This window comes from Tamandua tetradactyla, chromosome 9 (genome assembly GCF_023851605.1).
Source record: "Tamandua tetradactyla isolate mTamTet1 chromosome 9, mTamTet1.pri, whole genome shotgun sequence".
NCBI lineage: Eukaryota > Metazoa > Chordata > Mammalia > Pilosa > Myrmecophagidae > Tamandua > Tamandua tetradactyla.
This window is the reverse complement of record NC_135335.1, coordinates 102,304,720-102,320,416: the sequence shown is the minus strand read 5'-3', so window position 1 is coordinate 102,320,416 and position 15,697 is coordinate 102,304,720. Positions and strand designations below refer to the sequence as shown.

The 15,697-nt window shown below is 33.0% G+C and overlaps 1 protein-coding gene across 4 annotated transcripts in view; it reads right to left on the bottom strand.

Annotated features, from left to right (window-relative positions):
• Positions 1-2,647: 2,647 nt before the first annotated feature.
• The window catches only part of DDX4 (DEAD-box helicase 4), an 85,084-nt gene continuing 72,034 nt past the window's right edge, over positions 2,648-15,697 (bottom strand). For all 4 annotated transcript variants that reach the window (XM_077117173.1, XM_077117175.1, XM_077117174.1 and 1 more), the window contains 5 exons: positions 13,752-13,897; positions 5,316-5,415; positions 4,259-4,529; positions 4,000-4,110; positions 2,648-2,958 (listed from right to left, as the gene is read on the bottom strand). In XM_077117173.1, the coding sequence (XP_076973288.1) occupies positions 2,872-2,958; positions 4,000-4,110; positions 4,259-4,529; positions 5,316-5,415; positions 13,752-13,897 (715 nt within the window). In that variant the 3' untranslated portion in view covers positions 2,648-2,871. The remainder of the gene's footprint in view (positions 2,959-3,999; positions 4,111-4,258; positions 4,530-5,315; positions 5,416-13,751; positions 13,898-15,697) is intronic.

Genomic DNA, 15,697 nt, shown 5'->3' with positions numbered 1-15,697 from the left:
TCCAGGGATGAGCTGGTCCTGGCACCATGGGATCAACAATGCCATCCTGACTAAAAGGGGGAAAAGAAGTGTAACAAATAAGGTATCAGTGCCTGAGAGAGTTCAAATAGAGTTGAGACTATACTAGATGTCATTCTTACACGTTTCATTAGACTTCGTTATCTTTCAAAACTTGCCAAAGCCCAACCAAAAACATTCCTGTCAATCCTGAAGAATACCTAGGGCAGTATATAAGATTCTACAGCGGTTCCATGTGCTAGAATAACTGTCCAAACCTACAACCTCCAGATGGGTCCCTGGACCAGGTAAGTCCTGAAATGCAGAGGGGCTAGCCCTTGCAAAACATCAATTAGTCCCATCCCCTTATCCCATATTATTAACAGCCCCTTCCAACACAAAAGTTAGCATGGGCTTAGCCCAAATTCCCCTAAAGAGTTGAAGAAAGATGAAAAGTGATCATGGAATCATCAGAAAAGTTTGGGTTTAATCATTATACTGATATTTCTTTTAGCCTCAGTACCTTAGAGCAGCTAGAAATAAAAACCTAAAATTGTGGAATTGTAACCCATACAAAACTCTGAAATCTGCTCTATAACTAATTGCAATGTACTTTGAAATTTATTTCTTTTATGTATATATGTATTTTAATGAGAATGAGGAGTCTAACAGAGAAGATAGGATTTAACAAATGAATATGACTGCTGAATCATTATACTGATATTTCTGTCGATCTCCAATGTCTTAGAGCACTAGAAGAAAAAATGAAAAATCATGGAACTATAACCCATACCAAACTTAAAAATCTGTCCTATAACTACTTCTTAAAATGTACTTGGAAATTTATTGCTTTTTTGTATATATATTTCACAATAAAAAAATGTTAAAATACATATATATAATGGTCAACCACCAGAAATGCTTAAATGCAGCCGACTATGGAATGTGGGGAGCAATTTAGAAAGAAGGAGCAGGGGAATACTGTTTCATAAATCCTTCTGTAGGATTTTATTTTCAATAATATGTGCATCTGTTACTTTGATAATATTTAAAGAAATTATTCAAATCTATACCTAGAGAAAAAGAAAGTTATTAAACACAGGGACATTTATAGTCAGTTTGTAACTGTAGTGGGACTATGTGGGATTTTGTTTCCTTTTTTATATTTAATTCAGAAATGCTATAAAACTGGTAATTTGACCAATCAAGCAAAGACAAAATTTTTGAAAAAGCAGTCAAGGCAACTATGACCAAGTAGTCTTTGAAGAAAAGAAAAAAAATGGGCAGGAATGTCTCATAAATGCTCACTGCAAATGGAAGAGAAAATTAAGACACACATATTACGAATGACAATGCAAACATCGTCATTCATTTGGCCTTTCCCAGAAGTAAGATCACAGATTATAAGTTAAATATTTCCCATATTTTATTAGATGAACTTCCCTTCTTGAATTTTCTGTATTCTTTGCCCATTTGTCTACTGGTTGGTATTCTTGCATAGCCATAAATAAAGTATTACAAACTGAAATCTACTGTGATCATAGTAATATTCTTCCACGTCTGCTATTCACTCTTTTTATATAGGCAACTAATCTTTATGTAACCAAATCTGTTGAGAGTTTTCTCTGTGCTCTGTCCTTTCCCAGCCAAAATCAACTTTCACCCCCAATTCAAAGGTTTAATTTTTTTTGTACTTTAAACTTTCTTTAATCCACATTGAATTAATTTTTAATGTGGCATGGGGTAGGCATCTAACCAGTTATCCTAACACCTGTTGAATACTCCTTTTTTCATATGTGATACTTCATTTATCAAACAACTTCCTAAAATGACATTTTGGTGGGCATGTTGATTTGGATGTTTTAGTTCAACAATAATATACACTAAAATATTGATCATTTTTGTCTCCCGAATATTTATACCATAAGACTTGTCTTATGCTTTAATGTGTTGGTTCGTTCATTTAATGACTAAAGAATTTCTCATATTCTAGATACAATGAATTCAAAATACATATACATATGTGAATGAAAAGACAAGGTTCTTTCCCTCATCAATTAATGTATGGATACAAAAATTAATTACGGCAAGAGTAAACAGCTTTGTTTTGTTGATGAGCTTGAGTTCTATGAGTGATTTTCATTTCCACATCTATACTTTACATATCAATATCTAGGTCACCTGACTTCTGTTCACTACACTGGTTTTACAAAACTCAAGAAGACAAAAATGTCAAGATATGAGCTGAGAACTACGTAACAAAGAAAAATAAAAAGTGATGATGTAGAACTTGGGGAAAATGTGTTTTGGCCTTTATTTTCATGGAAATGGCATATTATAAAAATAAGCATTTGTTATGTCATTGAATACAGAGCTCACATTGCAAACATTTAACCTATTTCACTATATATCTAGTGATCTAAAAGACTTAAATCTTTCACTGTTTGCTTCATGAAAATCAATTATCACATTATAGTATGATGCAGTATTGCTTTAAGGGCTCCTCTTATGTAAAAAATGAGACCTAGTAATTTTTAACCAAAAGTGTATCGTATGCTATTGCTTGTTTTATAGCATCTATAAACACTATATTAAGACTTCACATTTAGGCATGAAATACACCTAAAGCCTCGGAAGAATACACTAGAAGTAAGCAAGACATTTAGAATGTTTTAATCTTTCCAGGTAACACCATTTGTATAAGCAACTGTAATGTTGTAACTTTTAGCATTTCACGTAACTAGTCAGTAAGAAATATTTGTTAAGAGTGGGAGTAAGAACAGAAGGACAGGAGATACAAGAGTACCAGGATTCAACCAAACTATTTTCTTCTCTGTATCAACAGTGTACCACAAACTTGATGTTGTTTTTGCTTTAATCCCATGACTCATCATCTACCGGACTGGGAGCTGGTGAAGAAGAAAATCCTGCTGTACTCAAAGTGCTCTTGCCCTGGAAGTTCTTTAGAAAAAAAAAAAAGAGCGAGAGAGAGAAATTTTAAAAAGGACATTTAATTTTAAGACAACCTTAAAGTTACACCATTCAGACCAAAAAGTAGGATCTCAAGCTTTCCATCATGCCTTACAGAAATATATAAAGAACTTCATTCTCACTAAATCCAACTGATCTGAAAACAGGCCAGTATCAATCTGAGAAGTCAAAACTGGACAAAACATTTCAAGGAAAGCTTTTTTTTTTTAAACTAATGGTCTCACCCTGAATCAATTAATTCATTGGGGCTATAAAATAGTTTTTTTTCTAATTCTATCATTTCTGTCACATTATTAGCTGTAATTCTTCTATAAAGAAGACATTCTTCTAATCATTTATGGATTTTGTATTATCCTAAAATAAAGTTTACAAAGGCAAGATAAATGCTTATTTCTTTCCTTTTAATCACCAAATTCAAAATAAGGGGCTGGTGCTCTAGTTACTTCCAATGATGTACAATAACTTGGGTTATGTGTGTAATTTATCACTATAAACTTCTAAGTTTTTACATATTTGATGTATTTCATAATAAATACAAGAAAGCTTTTTAAACCCAATAGTTTTGGAAAGTAGAAAAGCTTAAAATGCTATATTTCAATGAATATGCTAAACATTTAATAAGCATGCTGTTTCTGTATATAGTGGTGGTGCTGCTTATAAAAGCTGACACATGAGAAAAGACATGCAGCTCTATCACTACAGTATTTTATCTTAGGTGGTAAAGTGGCAAGAATTCTAAAAATAAAGAATTCCTATATAACATACAGAAGACCCCAAGTAAGAATTTAAAATAACAGCAAATTTTGGAGTGGAAGATGCATAAGAATAAATCTCCTTATTAGTTACTCATCTTTAAAACCAAAAATACTTAAGACATAACATTTTAAAGAAATATTATAGTAGCTACCTTCTAGACATGAAAACAACTTTAGATAAATTATCACAATATTAAACCTAACATTAACAAAGATTAATGGGAATCCAAGCTCTGAATTTTTCCCCTCAACTAACCTTTCGAGTATCAACTGATGCAAACACATTTCCTCTTGTACTACCACTGAAGCCAGGAACATATGTACTAAAGGCAATTTCTTCCAACCATGCAGGAACATCTTGTTGTGCCTTAAAAAAAAATTTAACTTCATATAAAACACATATAAAATCTCAAAGATTGTAACAGCTTACTTTTCCTGAATATATATAACTGCATAAAATGTCTGCTTTCAAAGAAAAAGAACACTCAATTCAGTTCTAAAAATATAAAACTTACATCAGACAGTATTTTCACTAGAGGCTGTGCTAAATGGCTATCTGATTCAGGATCAAAAAAGGAAATAGCTCTGCCAGTATTCCCACAACGACCAGTACGTCCAATCCGATGAACATATTCATCAATGGTAGAAGGAAGATCCAAATTGATAACATGTTGAACATTTTCAATATCCAGCCCTCTGGCAGCTACTGAAGTAGCAACAAGAACTGGACACTTTCCACATCGAAAATCTCCAAGAGCTTGCTCTCTCTCTCTCTGTTCCCGATCACTTGAAAGAAAATCATGTATTAGGGCAGCTCTTAAGAAAATCATTAAAGATCAACATAATTTTAAAAATAATAGTAAAAACAGCATTTAACATTAATACCCACTTTTTACATACCAAGTATTATACTAATTTCTTTCAAGGCATCATTTTAATTAATCCCTACCTTAAAACTTTTAGACTGGAACAATTATCCTCATTTGCAGATGAGGTAAGGTAATAAGGTAAGGCTAATGTGTAGAATCAAAAAACAAACCCAAGTATGGCAAACAACAAATCCCACATATTAATAATCTCTAGATCTTATAGTGTTGGGAAAAAATGCAACTATTTCATTAGAATCTCTCTCAAAGCAGATATTTTTAAAATGTACAATTTCAAAGTGCTACATATTCAGCTATTCATATTTTAGATCCACTAGTAAAGTGCTAATAAAGTTCTATTAATATCATATTTTAAAGAACGCCAATAAAATTTTTCAAATATCAGAAAGATCATATTCAGCAAGGGGAAAACTTAGCTCTAAGGGTCAGAGATGAAGTGAGCTCTTAAGAAATCACTAATCCTAATGATGAAGAGCATAAGGTAGATCTTTAACTCCCCATTCTTGCTACTCAGTTCTTATACAAACCAAGAAAGAAGATGCAAAATAACCAACAGTTTAGAATGTGAGAGAATTCTGAATGCTAATTCTAGTGTTATAGAATATTAGTTGTACATACAGGTGCTTCTTAACAAATGCCAAATAGAACTCATTTCTCCAGTAGGAAATCACATTAATCTACTAACCCATGAATACTTGTAGTTGATATTTTTTCTTGACAAAGAAAAGTTGCAATAAAATCTGCTTTCTTCTTAGTTTCAACAAAAACCATAGTTCTTTCATCACCTACAAAACAATGAAACACAATGATGAACATTTAAACTACAATAAAAAAAAATGAGGAGAGCTGGGAATTTCATATGTCTTATCCACCACTGTATCCCGAACACCCAGAGCTGGATGTGGTATGTTAAAAGGGATTCGAACATTTCCTGAACAATGAATGTAAAAGATAAAGAGACAAAGACTGTTTTATTAATTTAGGGATTTAAAAAATGAGTTTGTCACTACCTCGCCCAGGTTAAAACACCAGGGAGTAGCAACTTAGGAAAAGGTAAATGGCATCTATCTGTTAACTGTTAGTAGTTTCAGATTTGTCTCAGGCCCCTCCATCCCCCTCACTATAAATCCCTTTGCTCTCTACCTCTCAGCATAATCCAATATTTCATTCTGCCTTGATTGCATAAGGTGTTTATAGTAGTGGCATCTCACCCAGGACTGCCAAACTGTTAAATATTATGTTTCATCGATACATTTTAAGTCAAACTCCTTCATTCTCAAAGTATCCTATATATAAAGAAAACCACACATCACAGTGTCTTAACTCATTAAGGAATATTTACTTGTTAGCTTAAAGTGTTTAAATGGTAGAAGTTCAAGCATTGGGCCAGAGATTTTTCCACACAGGAAACTTTTCTGTAAAATGTTTTGGGGAAGAAAGATGATAATTTACAGCCTTAATGGAAGGAAGAATGTATTATTGTTCATAATTACTCTCTCACCTCCCCATAAGCTCATTTCACTTATTCAACAATTTAGTGCTGCCATTCTAGATGTTAGAAATACAACAATAAAACAAAGCCCTAGCTCTAACTGTGGGAAGGAAATTAAATAAATATTATATGTTATCAAAAGGGAAAACATCAGCATGCTAAAGAGAACAGAGTGGGTTATTTTATATAGGGTAACCTCTCTAATTAGATGGCATCTGAATAGAGACATAGAGTAAACCAATGAGCTATGTGGATCTCTGAGGAAACAGCATTATATAAGGCAGAAGGAAGAATAAATGCAAAGGCTCTGAGATATGGCTGTCTTGATTTGTGAACAGCAAACACATGAGGTAGCGGTGTGTCTGGTATATCTGAGGTACAGTAAGTAATGAAGGAAGTAACAGGTGGAATATAAAGCAAGAGAGGACAGCAGCAAAAGTCAGCGAGATTAGGAAGCCATATCACATAGGGCCTTGATAGCCACTGAAAGAAATATTTTACTCTAAGAAAAGCAATTGGATTTTGAGGACAGAAGTAATATGATCTGACCTCTGTTTTAACTATTGGATTCTGGATATATTCTGATGGCAAACCCAAGATGATTTTGCTGACATTTCAAATGCAGAGTTAGAGAAAGAAAGAAATCAAGCATGACTCCAGGATTTTCTGCATGAACAACTGTAAGAATGAACTACCATTGACTGAGAGGGGGGAAAATGGCAAAAAAAAAGATTTAGAGGTTACAGTTGTCTTAGAAACCTATTAGGCAACCAAGTAGAGAAATCAAAAGAGCAACCCATTCTTGCATTAAAAAATAAGTTAAATCTTTTGAGATATAGTCATTTTATATTTATTTAAGAGTAATGATTTTGTCCTTTATCAAAAATGATCTTTTAATAGTTCTATAGGTCATCCAACAAGATGCTCAATGCCAAAACTGATAAGTCAGGTAAACATTACTAGAGAAGTATATTTCATGAATAGCTTAAGCCCTGGTCTATCTTTTCTTTTCCACAGTACTGAATTTCAAGTGGCAATATAAATTTAACTCTGATAGCCCTTTGTTTTTTTATTTCTTTCTTTCTCTACTGATTTGTATTTTTTTTTTTCTAGTTCAGACAGCAAGTTATTCCCCATTGGTGGCAGCAATGATTGTGAATTTGATTTTATGGCCAGACAATTTGATGATCTCTGTATATGAATGAATGAATTATAATTATTCTGTTGGGTGACAATTGATAGAGAATATCATTCTGAGCTCTTATTAAGAATTTTGTGTCCAGCTTTTTGATACCTAGACCAGTGACTTTTTTGTTTCTGTGTTTACTGTGACCTGTGGCTGAAATAACAGAATTGAAACTATGAACTCTGTGGCTATAATTCAGAGAGGGCTTTTACTAAGGATTTACCTTCACATGGTATTAACAAATTAGATTGCTAAGTCTCTTAAATTAAAGGAGCTCTGAATGAACTGGCTTACAGAGATAAATAAAAGAGAGGAATAAGTTATACAGATAAGTGGGTATTTCTAAAATTTCCAGAAAATTAAGAAATTAAACTTCCAATACTTTAAACATATTAAACTTGTAAAAAAAATTCTTCTTATAAAAACTTAATCAGAAACATTTTATAAATCTAAGTTCACATAATTAAGTGAAATTTTTGGCAAACAAGACTAGCTTAATAATTTTGGTTTAAAAAAACACCCACATCTTTTCTGTGATTTATCAATGTTGAATACAACTCAAAATACATCTTATTCTATTTGGGTTTGTCTTTCCTAATTTATAAATGTCTACTAGTCAAGCACATATTTCACTATAATGTTTAAAGACATGAAAAATGGAAATGTGTGGAAAACTAAATAGATCAATATTTAACAGTTTTTTATTCCCTGAAGAACATGACCTTGAAATTTCAAAGATGTTTAGGTAAATCAAGACATTAGACTACATTAAATTGTGCTAATTAATGAATGACAGGACAGACTTCTCAAACACTTACTACTATATATAATTTTAATTTAATGTTCTTTCACTTATTTTTACATGCTAAAAGCCTTTCTTTATCTTGGGGTCATGTTAATGAACATGTTCTTTTTGCCACTTAACAAAACAGAAAAGGGATGTGCGTGATACAGAAAGTTGTGTTACATGTGTTCATGACCTCTGGTAGTCTGCTAAAATACTTGTGTATGAAATATCTCAATTGTCCACCAGCACATCTAATTTCTTCTATGAAGAAGTTACTATGGCTAAAAGTAATGGTTAAAAATTTCAAGAAGTAATAGTAATAGAGAAATGCAAACTGTATGCACTTTTGTTTGTCAAGGGAAAAAAAAGAGTTATTCCCTAACATGGTAACTTTCAAATTATTTGGTCTGTGCACTCCTTTATAGTCTTAAAAAAATTCGAGGCTCTCAAAGAGTTTTTGTTAATGTGGGTTATAACTACTGATAGTTACCATGTTAAAAATTAAAACCAAAAAAACACTTTAGTGTACTGCATGTTAAAATAATCTTTATTTAACTTCCTATAATTAGGAAAACTGTCCTCATGGATCCCTTAACAGGGTTTTAGGGGCCTTGGGGAAAACCTACATTTTCCTAAAGTAAAAGTTTGTTCTGGAATATGAAACAGCACAATGAAGAAATAAGCTTGGAAAGCGAATTTTATTTCCTTCAGTTTATAACATGAGTATGAAAAGCTATGGAATGTGTTAGAATTTTAGGAAGTTCACTCAATTTGGATGGAGGAAAAAAAGAGGAATAAGTTATACAGATAAGTGGGTATTTCTAAAATTTCCAGAAAATTAAGAAATTAAACTTCTAATACTTTAAATTTATTAAACTTGTAAAAAAATTCTTCTTGTAAAAACTAAATCAGAAACATTTTATAAACCTAAGTTCACATAATTAAGTGAAATTAATTATACTGTTTAATGCCTTCATGTATAATATGAAAGGATATTCTTTACCTTTTGTGTAATCAGCCTAGATAGCAGAGATTGTGTGGACTTGGTCTCTATTTAAGAAAAAGCAAACAAAGCAAAGGTTCCTCACTCATAAAGAATTATGGTTCTTACCATCATGTTACCTTCTACATTTATATTTAAATGCTTGATTGCTACTTTAAACAATTTGTTTCTCAGACATCCATGATCCTATACAATTCAAGTGTATAGGATCTGACAACTCCTGACAATTGACAATTCTGACAACTTTTTTGATTTTGCCCTTGTAAAACTGAACTCTAAATTTATGATGGGGGGGTGGGGGTGGGGAACACCTAAATAACCACTGAGATTTCCCAGAAAGACCTAGAAAAATCAAAAAGTTAAAAGACACCTGAAGAAAAAAAACAGAAAAACTATGCTAGAAATAACTGTTTGATGTGTTACTATTTTAAAAATGCATCAAATCAGAAGAGACATTCAGTTTTCCTAGGGCTAAATTTCACAGGTAAACTTGTTATTAGTATAAATATTTCTGAAATGTATACTTTATAGGAAGAAGTCTCTGGAGATTAGTAAAATCCCTCACTGTTTATAACATGGCTTTAACTTCTGGGAAAACACTAATCCAAAGTCTTATCAAATAGTTTACAGAGTTTTTCTGTATTTATCATCATCCTGGAAATAGGCTGCCTGATACAAAAATATAGCATTGCTAGTTATAACTTCACTTATGTTCTTGTTTGCTAGTTGCCAGAATGCAATATACCAGAAACAGAATGACTTTTAAAATGGGGAATTCAATGAGTTGCTAGTTAACAGTTCTAAGGCCGAGATAATGTCCCAATTACAAGTCTATAGAAATATCCAATCAAAGGAATCCAGGGAAAGACAACTTGGTTCAAGAAGGCCAAAGAAGCTCAGGGTCTCTCTCACATCTGAGAAGGCACATGGTGAACACAGTCACAGTTTCTCTCTCGGCTGGAAGGGCACATGGCGAGAACGGAGTCATCTGCTTGCTTTCTCTCCTGGCTTCCAGTTTCATGAAGCTCCCCGGGAGGCATTTCCCTTCTTCATCTCCCAAGGTCACTGGCTGGTGGACTCTGCTTCTCGTGGCTATGTCGTTCTTCTTTGCTCTCTCTGAATCTCTTATTCTCCAAAATGTTTTCTCTTTATAGGACCCCAGAGACTTATGAAGACCCACCCCAATGGGTGGAGACATGTTGTCACCTAATCCAGTTTAACAACCACTCTTGACTAAATCACATCTTCAGGGAGATGATCTGATTACAGCTGCAAACATACAGTATTGAATAGGGATTATTCTGCCTTTATAAACTGGGATTTTGATTAAAACATGACTTTTCTAGGGTCATACATCCTTTCAAACCAGCACAACTTATTTGAAACATTTTCTTGGCTACAATCTTGCTTTCTTAATTTGAATCTAGCATCTTCTAGTCAGTGGTTCTCAACTAGGGAGTTATGTCAGATTTACTTATGGTGTTCTATAAAAATATAAATTTACCAGACCCTATTCTGCATTTACTGAATTTCTTTACTTGAAACTCTTAATGTGAAAAATTATGACCATCCATTTTCATAAATTAGATGTAACATTCACATACTTCTTTGAAAATAGGCTTAATCATCATCATTAGGGATATTTTTAAAAAAATATTTTTGGGATGACTTTGTCTTTGTTTTGCATGCCACAGAAATAACCAGATTTCCTTATCCAGTTGCATTATTCTTATTATAAATCCTCATCAGGCTTTACATATTTTAAAATTATCAGTTATAAATTAACTACAATCCTTAAGTCTCTGTCATCTAAGACAGTTTTTGTTTTCTTTTCATGCTTGCTTGGATTCTGAGCTATAAGCTACAGATCAGACTTTGCATTTTCAACAACGAAGAAGAGACTTGGAGCTTTGTGGAAAAGAATTGTACAAGGCACTTCAAACTATTGATATTCAAAGAACAGATTCTTTGATAACAGGTTCTAAGTCAATGTCACTTAGATGATTTTCATACTGTATCAATGCAGGATTTCTAGGATTCTTTAAATCCAGAAGTAGACAGAATTATGAAAGTAGAAGCAGACAGAATCATGAAACTGCGAAAAGATCCTATGAAACAAGAATTAAATATCAGGACTTAATGAGCTGATGAGGGAAATGTTATTGTAGTCATTTGTTTGAAATACTGCTGATGTTTTAATGTTCTACTTTCTGGATATACAAGAAAGTCACCTTGAGAAATGATATCTGATCTCATTTTTCACTGACATTCCACTCAACTTCAAATTCAGAAACTCTGATTAAATTTCCTTACCTTCCATGGTAACATAGCTATCTGCATAGGTTCAATAAGAATTTGTTCTCCCCCTTTTACCTCGATATAAATGGATAAAACTGATTGTGCAATTTAGGTCTTACCTGGAGGGTTGTATCTGAAAATGGTATGTGGGTAGGAATAGACACTTGCAAAGAAAAAAGGTTGGCTTTCTTCATGGAACCAACGTCTATGAAGCCTTCCCAAGTAAACTAGACTGTGTACCTGGCTCATAGGGCCCAGCTTTAATAGTTGTACAGAGGCCACTTCTCAGCAGGCCAGGAACCTTTGGGGATCTCAAGATGAGAGGAATTCATTTGAGTTTACTGCAAATATCACTGCAGATGAAATCTAGTAGAAAAAATTCCATAGACCTAGATATCCTATCTTGGGATAGCAAATAATGAGTTGCAAAAAGAACTCAAGGAAACCTATATTGCTGCCCCCAAGCAAATAATCAGGCCAAACTAATGAAAGCAGACTTTTATGTGACCAGTAATAACCTCTGAGATTGCTATGATCACATGGAAATGCAGGCTATCAGGAAAAATTTTGAAATAAGCAAAAAAGATTATTGTCTAGCACACCCTTGAGGGTTATTTGTACCTTTTATTGTCTTCTTTTATTTAATAATTCTATAAGTGGTAGGAAACTGATAGCAATACAAATCATCCATGTCAAAAGAAACGTACATGAATCCCCCCCTGAAATGTAACCGATTACAGCCCATGGATATTAACTAGCTTGCAGCTATCTGTAAATTCATTCTTGCATTCTTGCATTCCTGAGAGTGTACACATATATGCGTTTTTTTAATTCTCCTTAATTGGCTGTAGCATCTTATCGGTTCCCTCATAATTAGTGAGCTACAAAAAAATCTTTGATGCTTGTTTATTTGAAAAATAAAATAAAGTTATGAAGAAGGCAGTTGGCTATACCACTCTGTTGTAATGAAACCTCTGTATTTTAATAGAAGGGAAAGAGCTAATGGACTTGAAGAAATAAATAATATGACCAAAAAACATAAAATTTGAGGATTTACTGGACAAAGTAAATACAATTAAAGAACTAAGAACCATAAACTACTGAAAATTTAAGTTTAAATAATAAAGAAATATGCCAATTGTGCTCCTACATTGGCGTTTTCTCAAATACAAACCAACACTTCTGAAAAATTTCCTTAGGATTATTCTCAAAATAAACACTATTCTATAATTTACATATGACTATGTTAAGGTGACTAAACTAGAAACATGCTCTAACTTTTCACATATGACTATGTTAAGGTGACTAAACTAGAAACATGCTCTAACTTCAACAAAACTTCAGTGTTTATCTCTTCTGCATTTTGGAGCTTCAATAAAGTTACTTGTCCACTCTATAATTTTTCCTCATCCATACAGGGGAAAACAGTACCACCTACCTCTGAAGGTTGTTTCGAGAATCAAATGAGTTTCCACAGAAAAATATAACAGTATATGTCCCAAAGCTATTATTTTTATCTTATATGCCATTAGCATGTGTTCTGAAACATTTAATAAAACAAACCAATACTATTTCTCAGTCAAGATGCAAAGTATTTGGTTTTAGATTTAATAAAAAATAAAGAAGCCTTTATCTACTTTCCAATTTTCCAATAAGTCACCTTCCTTTCCAATTTTTCTGTTCATTCATTATTTAAAATTAGTTGATTTATTTTACCTTTTCATTCCCCAATACTAACATTCCATTGAAACTACTAAAACGGGTGGTAAATGGGAGAAACCAAACGGACAGCATATAAGTAGTCTTGGCCTGTGAGATACCAAGTATGAAATTAGCAAATTAGAAAATTTGTGATTTCCAAGCACAAACTAAAGTTATCTTGAACAAACAAAAGGATAAAAACTGTGTGGGTTTTTTTTGGGGGGTGGGGGGGGTGGAATAGATTGTTGACTGATATTATGAAGGAACAGATCTAGAGCCTATGAAACCTGAGAAAGCAAGACCTGGGAACCAGAAACAAAAAACAAGAATTCACTTTGTGAATTCTGAAGTAACAGAACGTGAGGTAAAGATGTGTTACTAAGCCTTTCTAGCTTTACAAGGAAAAATAATAATACTGTTGAAATAGTCTTTCATCAAATACTGTTTAATCTTTATGGAAAAGAAAGGACTGCATTCACGTAAAATTTAAATGGAAAAGTGAATCATAAAACCTTTATAAAAGAGCTTTTAAGGAAGAGGAAACAAATTGAATTCTCATTAAAACACATGCCAAACAATTTAGTCATTTTAAAAATTTAGTCACTTAAAAAAATAATAATAATAACAATAAATAATTATATCAATGGAAGATACCTATGTTTCGTAGAATTTCAACAAGTTTTTCTCTTTTTGAATACTGGCCAACTTGGAGAATGGACTGCTGAACATCTCTACATGCTCCACCGACTTGTCCAACAGCAACAAACAAGTAACTCGACTTTAAAAATTCCCCAGCCAACCTTGAAAGACAAAACAGTATTCCTTAATTTAGCCTCTTCCATTAATACTCAAAATATTCACTGAATTCCTGCAAGTGTTATTTGAATATTAATTAGATAGGAGATTATTAAAAGCTATGATAAATTAGGTGGCTACTTATATCATCCAAGCACTATTTTTAAAGATCAGTAAAAGATGTTAAGACTTTGCAAAATAAATAACTGCTAATGAAAAAGTCTGTATTAAATTATGGGTACAGTCATTTCAAGCAGATAGCTGGCCATCCAAAACTATATAAAATGTATATGTAACAATAAAAAACATGTACTAAACTAACAAATAATCAGATTGCAACAAACAGGAATTTTTATTAAAAACTGAAATGCAAGTTTATGCCACAAATTCTTTTCTTCACTTGTTGCTTTTACGTATGTTACGGCTAGGAGAAAATACTACCTCAAGTTACTACACTTCAAATGAACTGAGCAAACACAGCTGAGGTCAGTGCCTTTTGTGTCATCACCTTTAAAAAAGGTAACATTTGTACAGTACAACTGAGCAAACAAATGAGACAAGAGATGAAGGGCCTAGGTGCTATGCCATTTCAGGTTCTGTGCGCCTCCCCTAAGGGTTGAGACAATCAATTTCACGACACACATGCAACTAACTCACTAACAGTACCCAACTGAGAAGTCTTACTTTAGATCACCCAGAAACATGGGAGGAAAAATGCCAATTTCAGATCTGAGGTTAGAGGGGTAAAACGAGAGGTCCAAATTCATTTTTTGTTCTCCTTCTCTCTCTTATGCAGCAGTCCCTTATTTTCTAGCTACCTGCTAGCATGTCATGAAAGTAAGCTCAAACTCAGGATTACCCAGAATATTAACAAATAATTTCTTCTTCTTTCACCTCATCTGCTCTTCTTCCATAAAAGAAAGGGAAAAAAAGCTGCTTTTTGATATTTCTTGAGGCAAGCATCTTATCACCCAGGAACAAACAGTGAAATATCTGCAATTTTTCTTTGTTCATCACCCTGCTTGTTCACTAAAACATTTTTCAAATTTTGTGTCAGGCATACCCCATATAAAGTTCTAAAAGTACAAAGAATACAATGGTCTCTGCCTCTGAGGTGCTAGTATCAAGTAACATAAAACTGTATTTAAAAACTACAATCTAGTGTTAACAATAGTTAAAATTTACTGAACACTTACTATATCCCAGGGCTACGCAAAGTGCTGTATATAGTTTCTTGCACAAGACATAATGACAGAAAATGGATGTAATGATGTCCATTTTGAAGAGGCTTCAAGTTTGAAGCTTAATCTAAGGAAGCAGCAAGTAAAAAATGTGGATCAAAGATGACTGAAGAAAGGTTTTTCAAGCAGAAGGACAGAAAAAACAAAAACAAATAATTAAGAGGAATAGAATTTGGCCTCTTCTGTCTACAGGAATCAGTTTTAATAGGCCAGAAATACATCATTCCAGGTATGAAAGTAGCAGATGAGGAAGAAATTATGTCATGAACAGAGAGTTTGAAAATTAATCTGTGGAGATGGGAAGACACTAGGGGATTATTTTTAATAAATGTTTAAAAGGATCAGATCTTATTTTGGAATTATTGCTAAAGCAGAAGTTGAGACTAGAAGCAAGGAGACAGTTTAGAACACTACTGCCAATGAGTACAGTATGGTGGGGCAAGGACTGAAAAGGACTTAAAGAAGAAACTAAAAGATTTGAAATCTTTTAGCGGTAACTTCCAATTGAATATTTTTGAAGGGGAGAGAGTTGAAGGAATATGAAATAAGAATCAACATTACTCA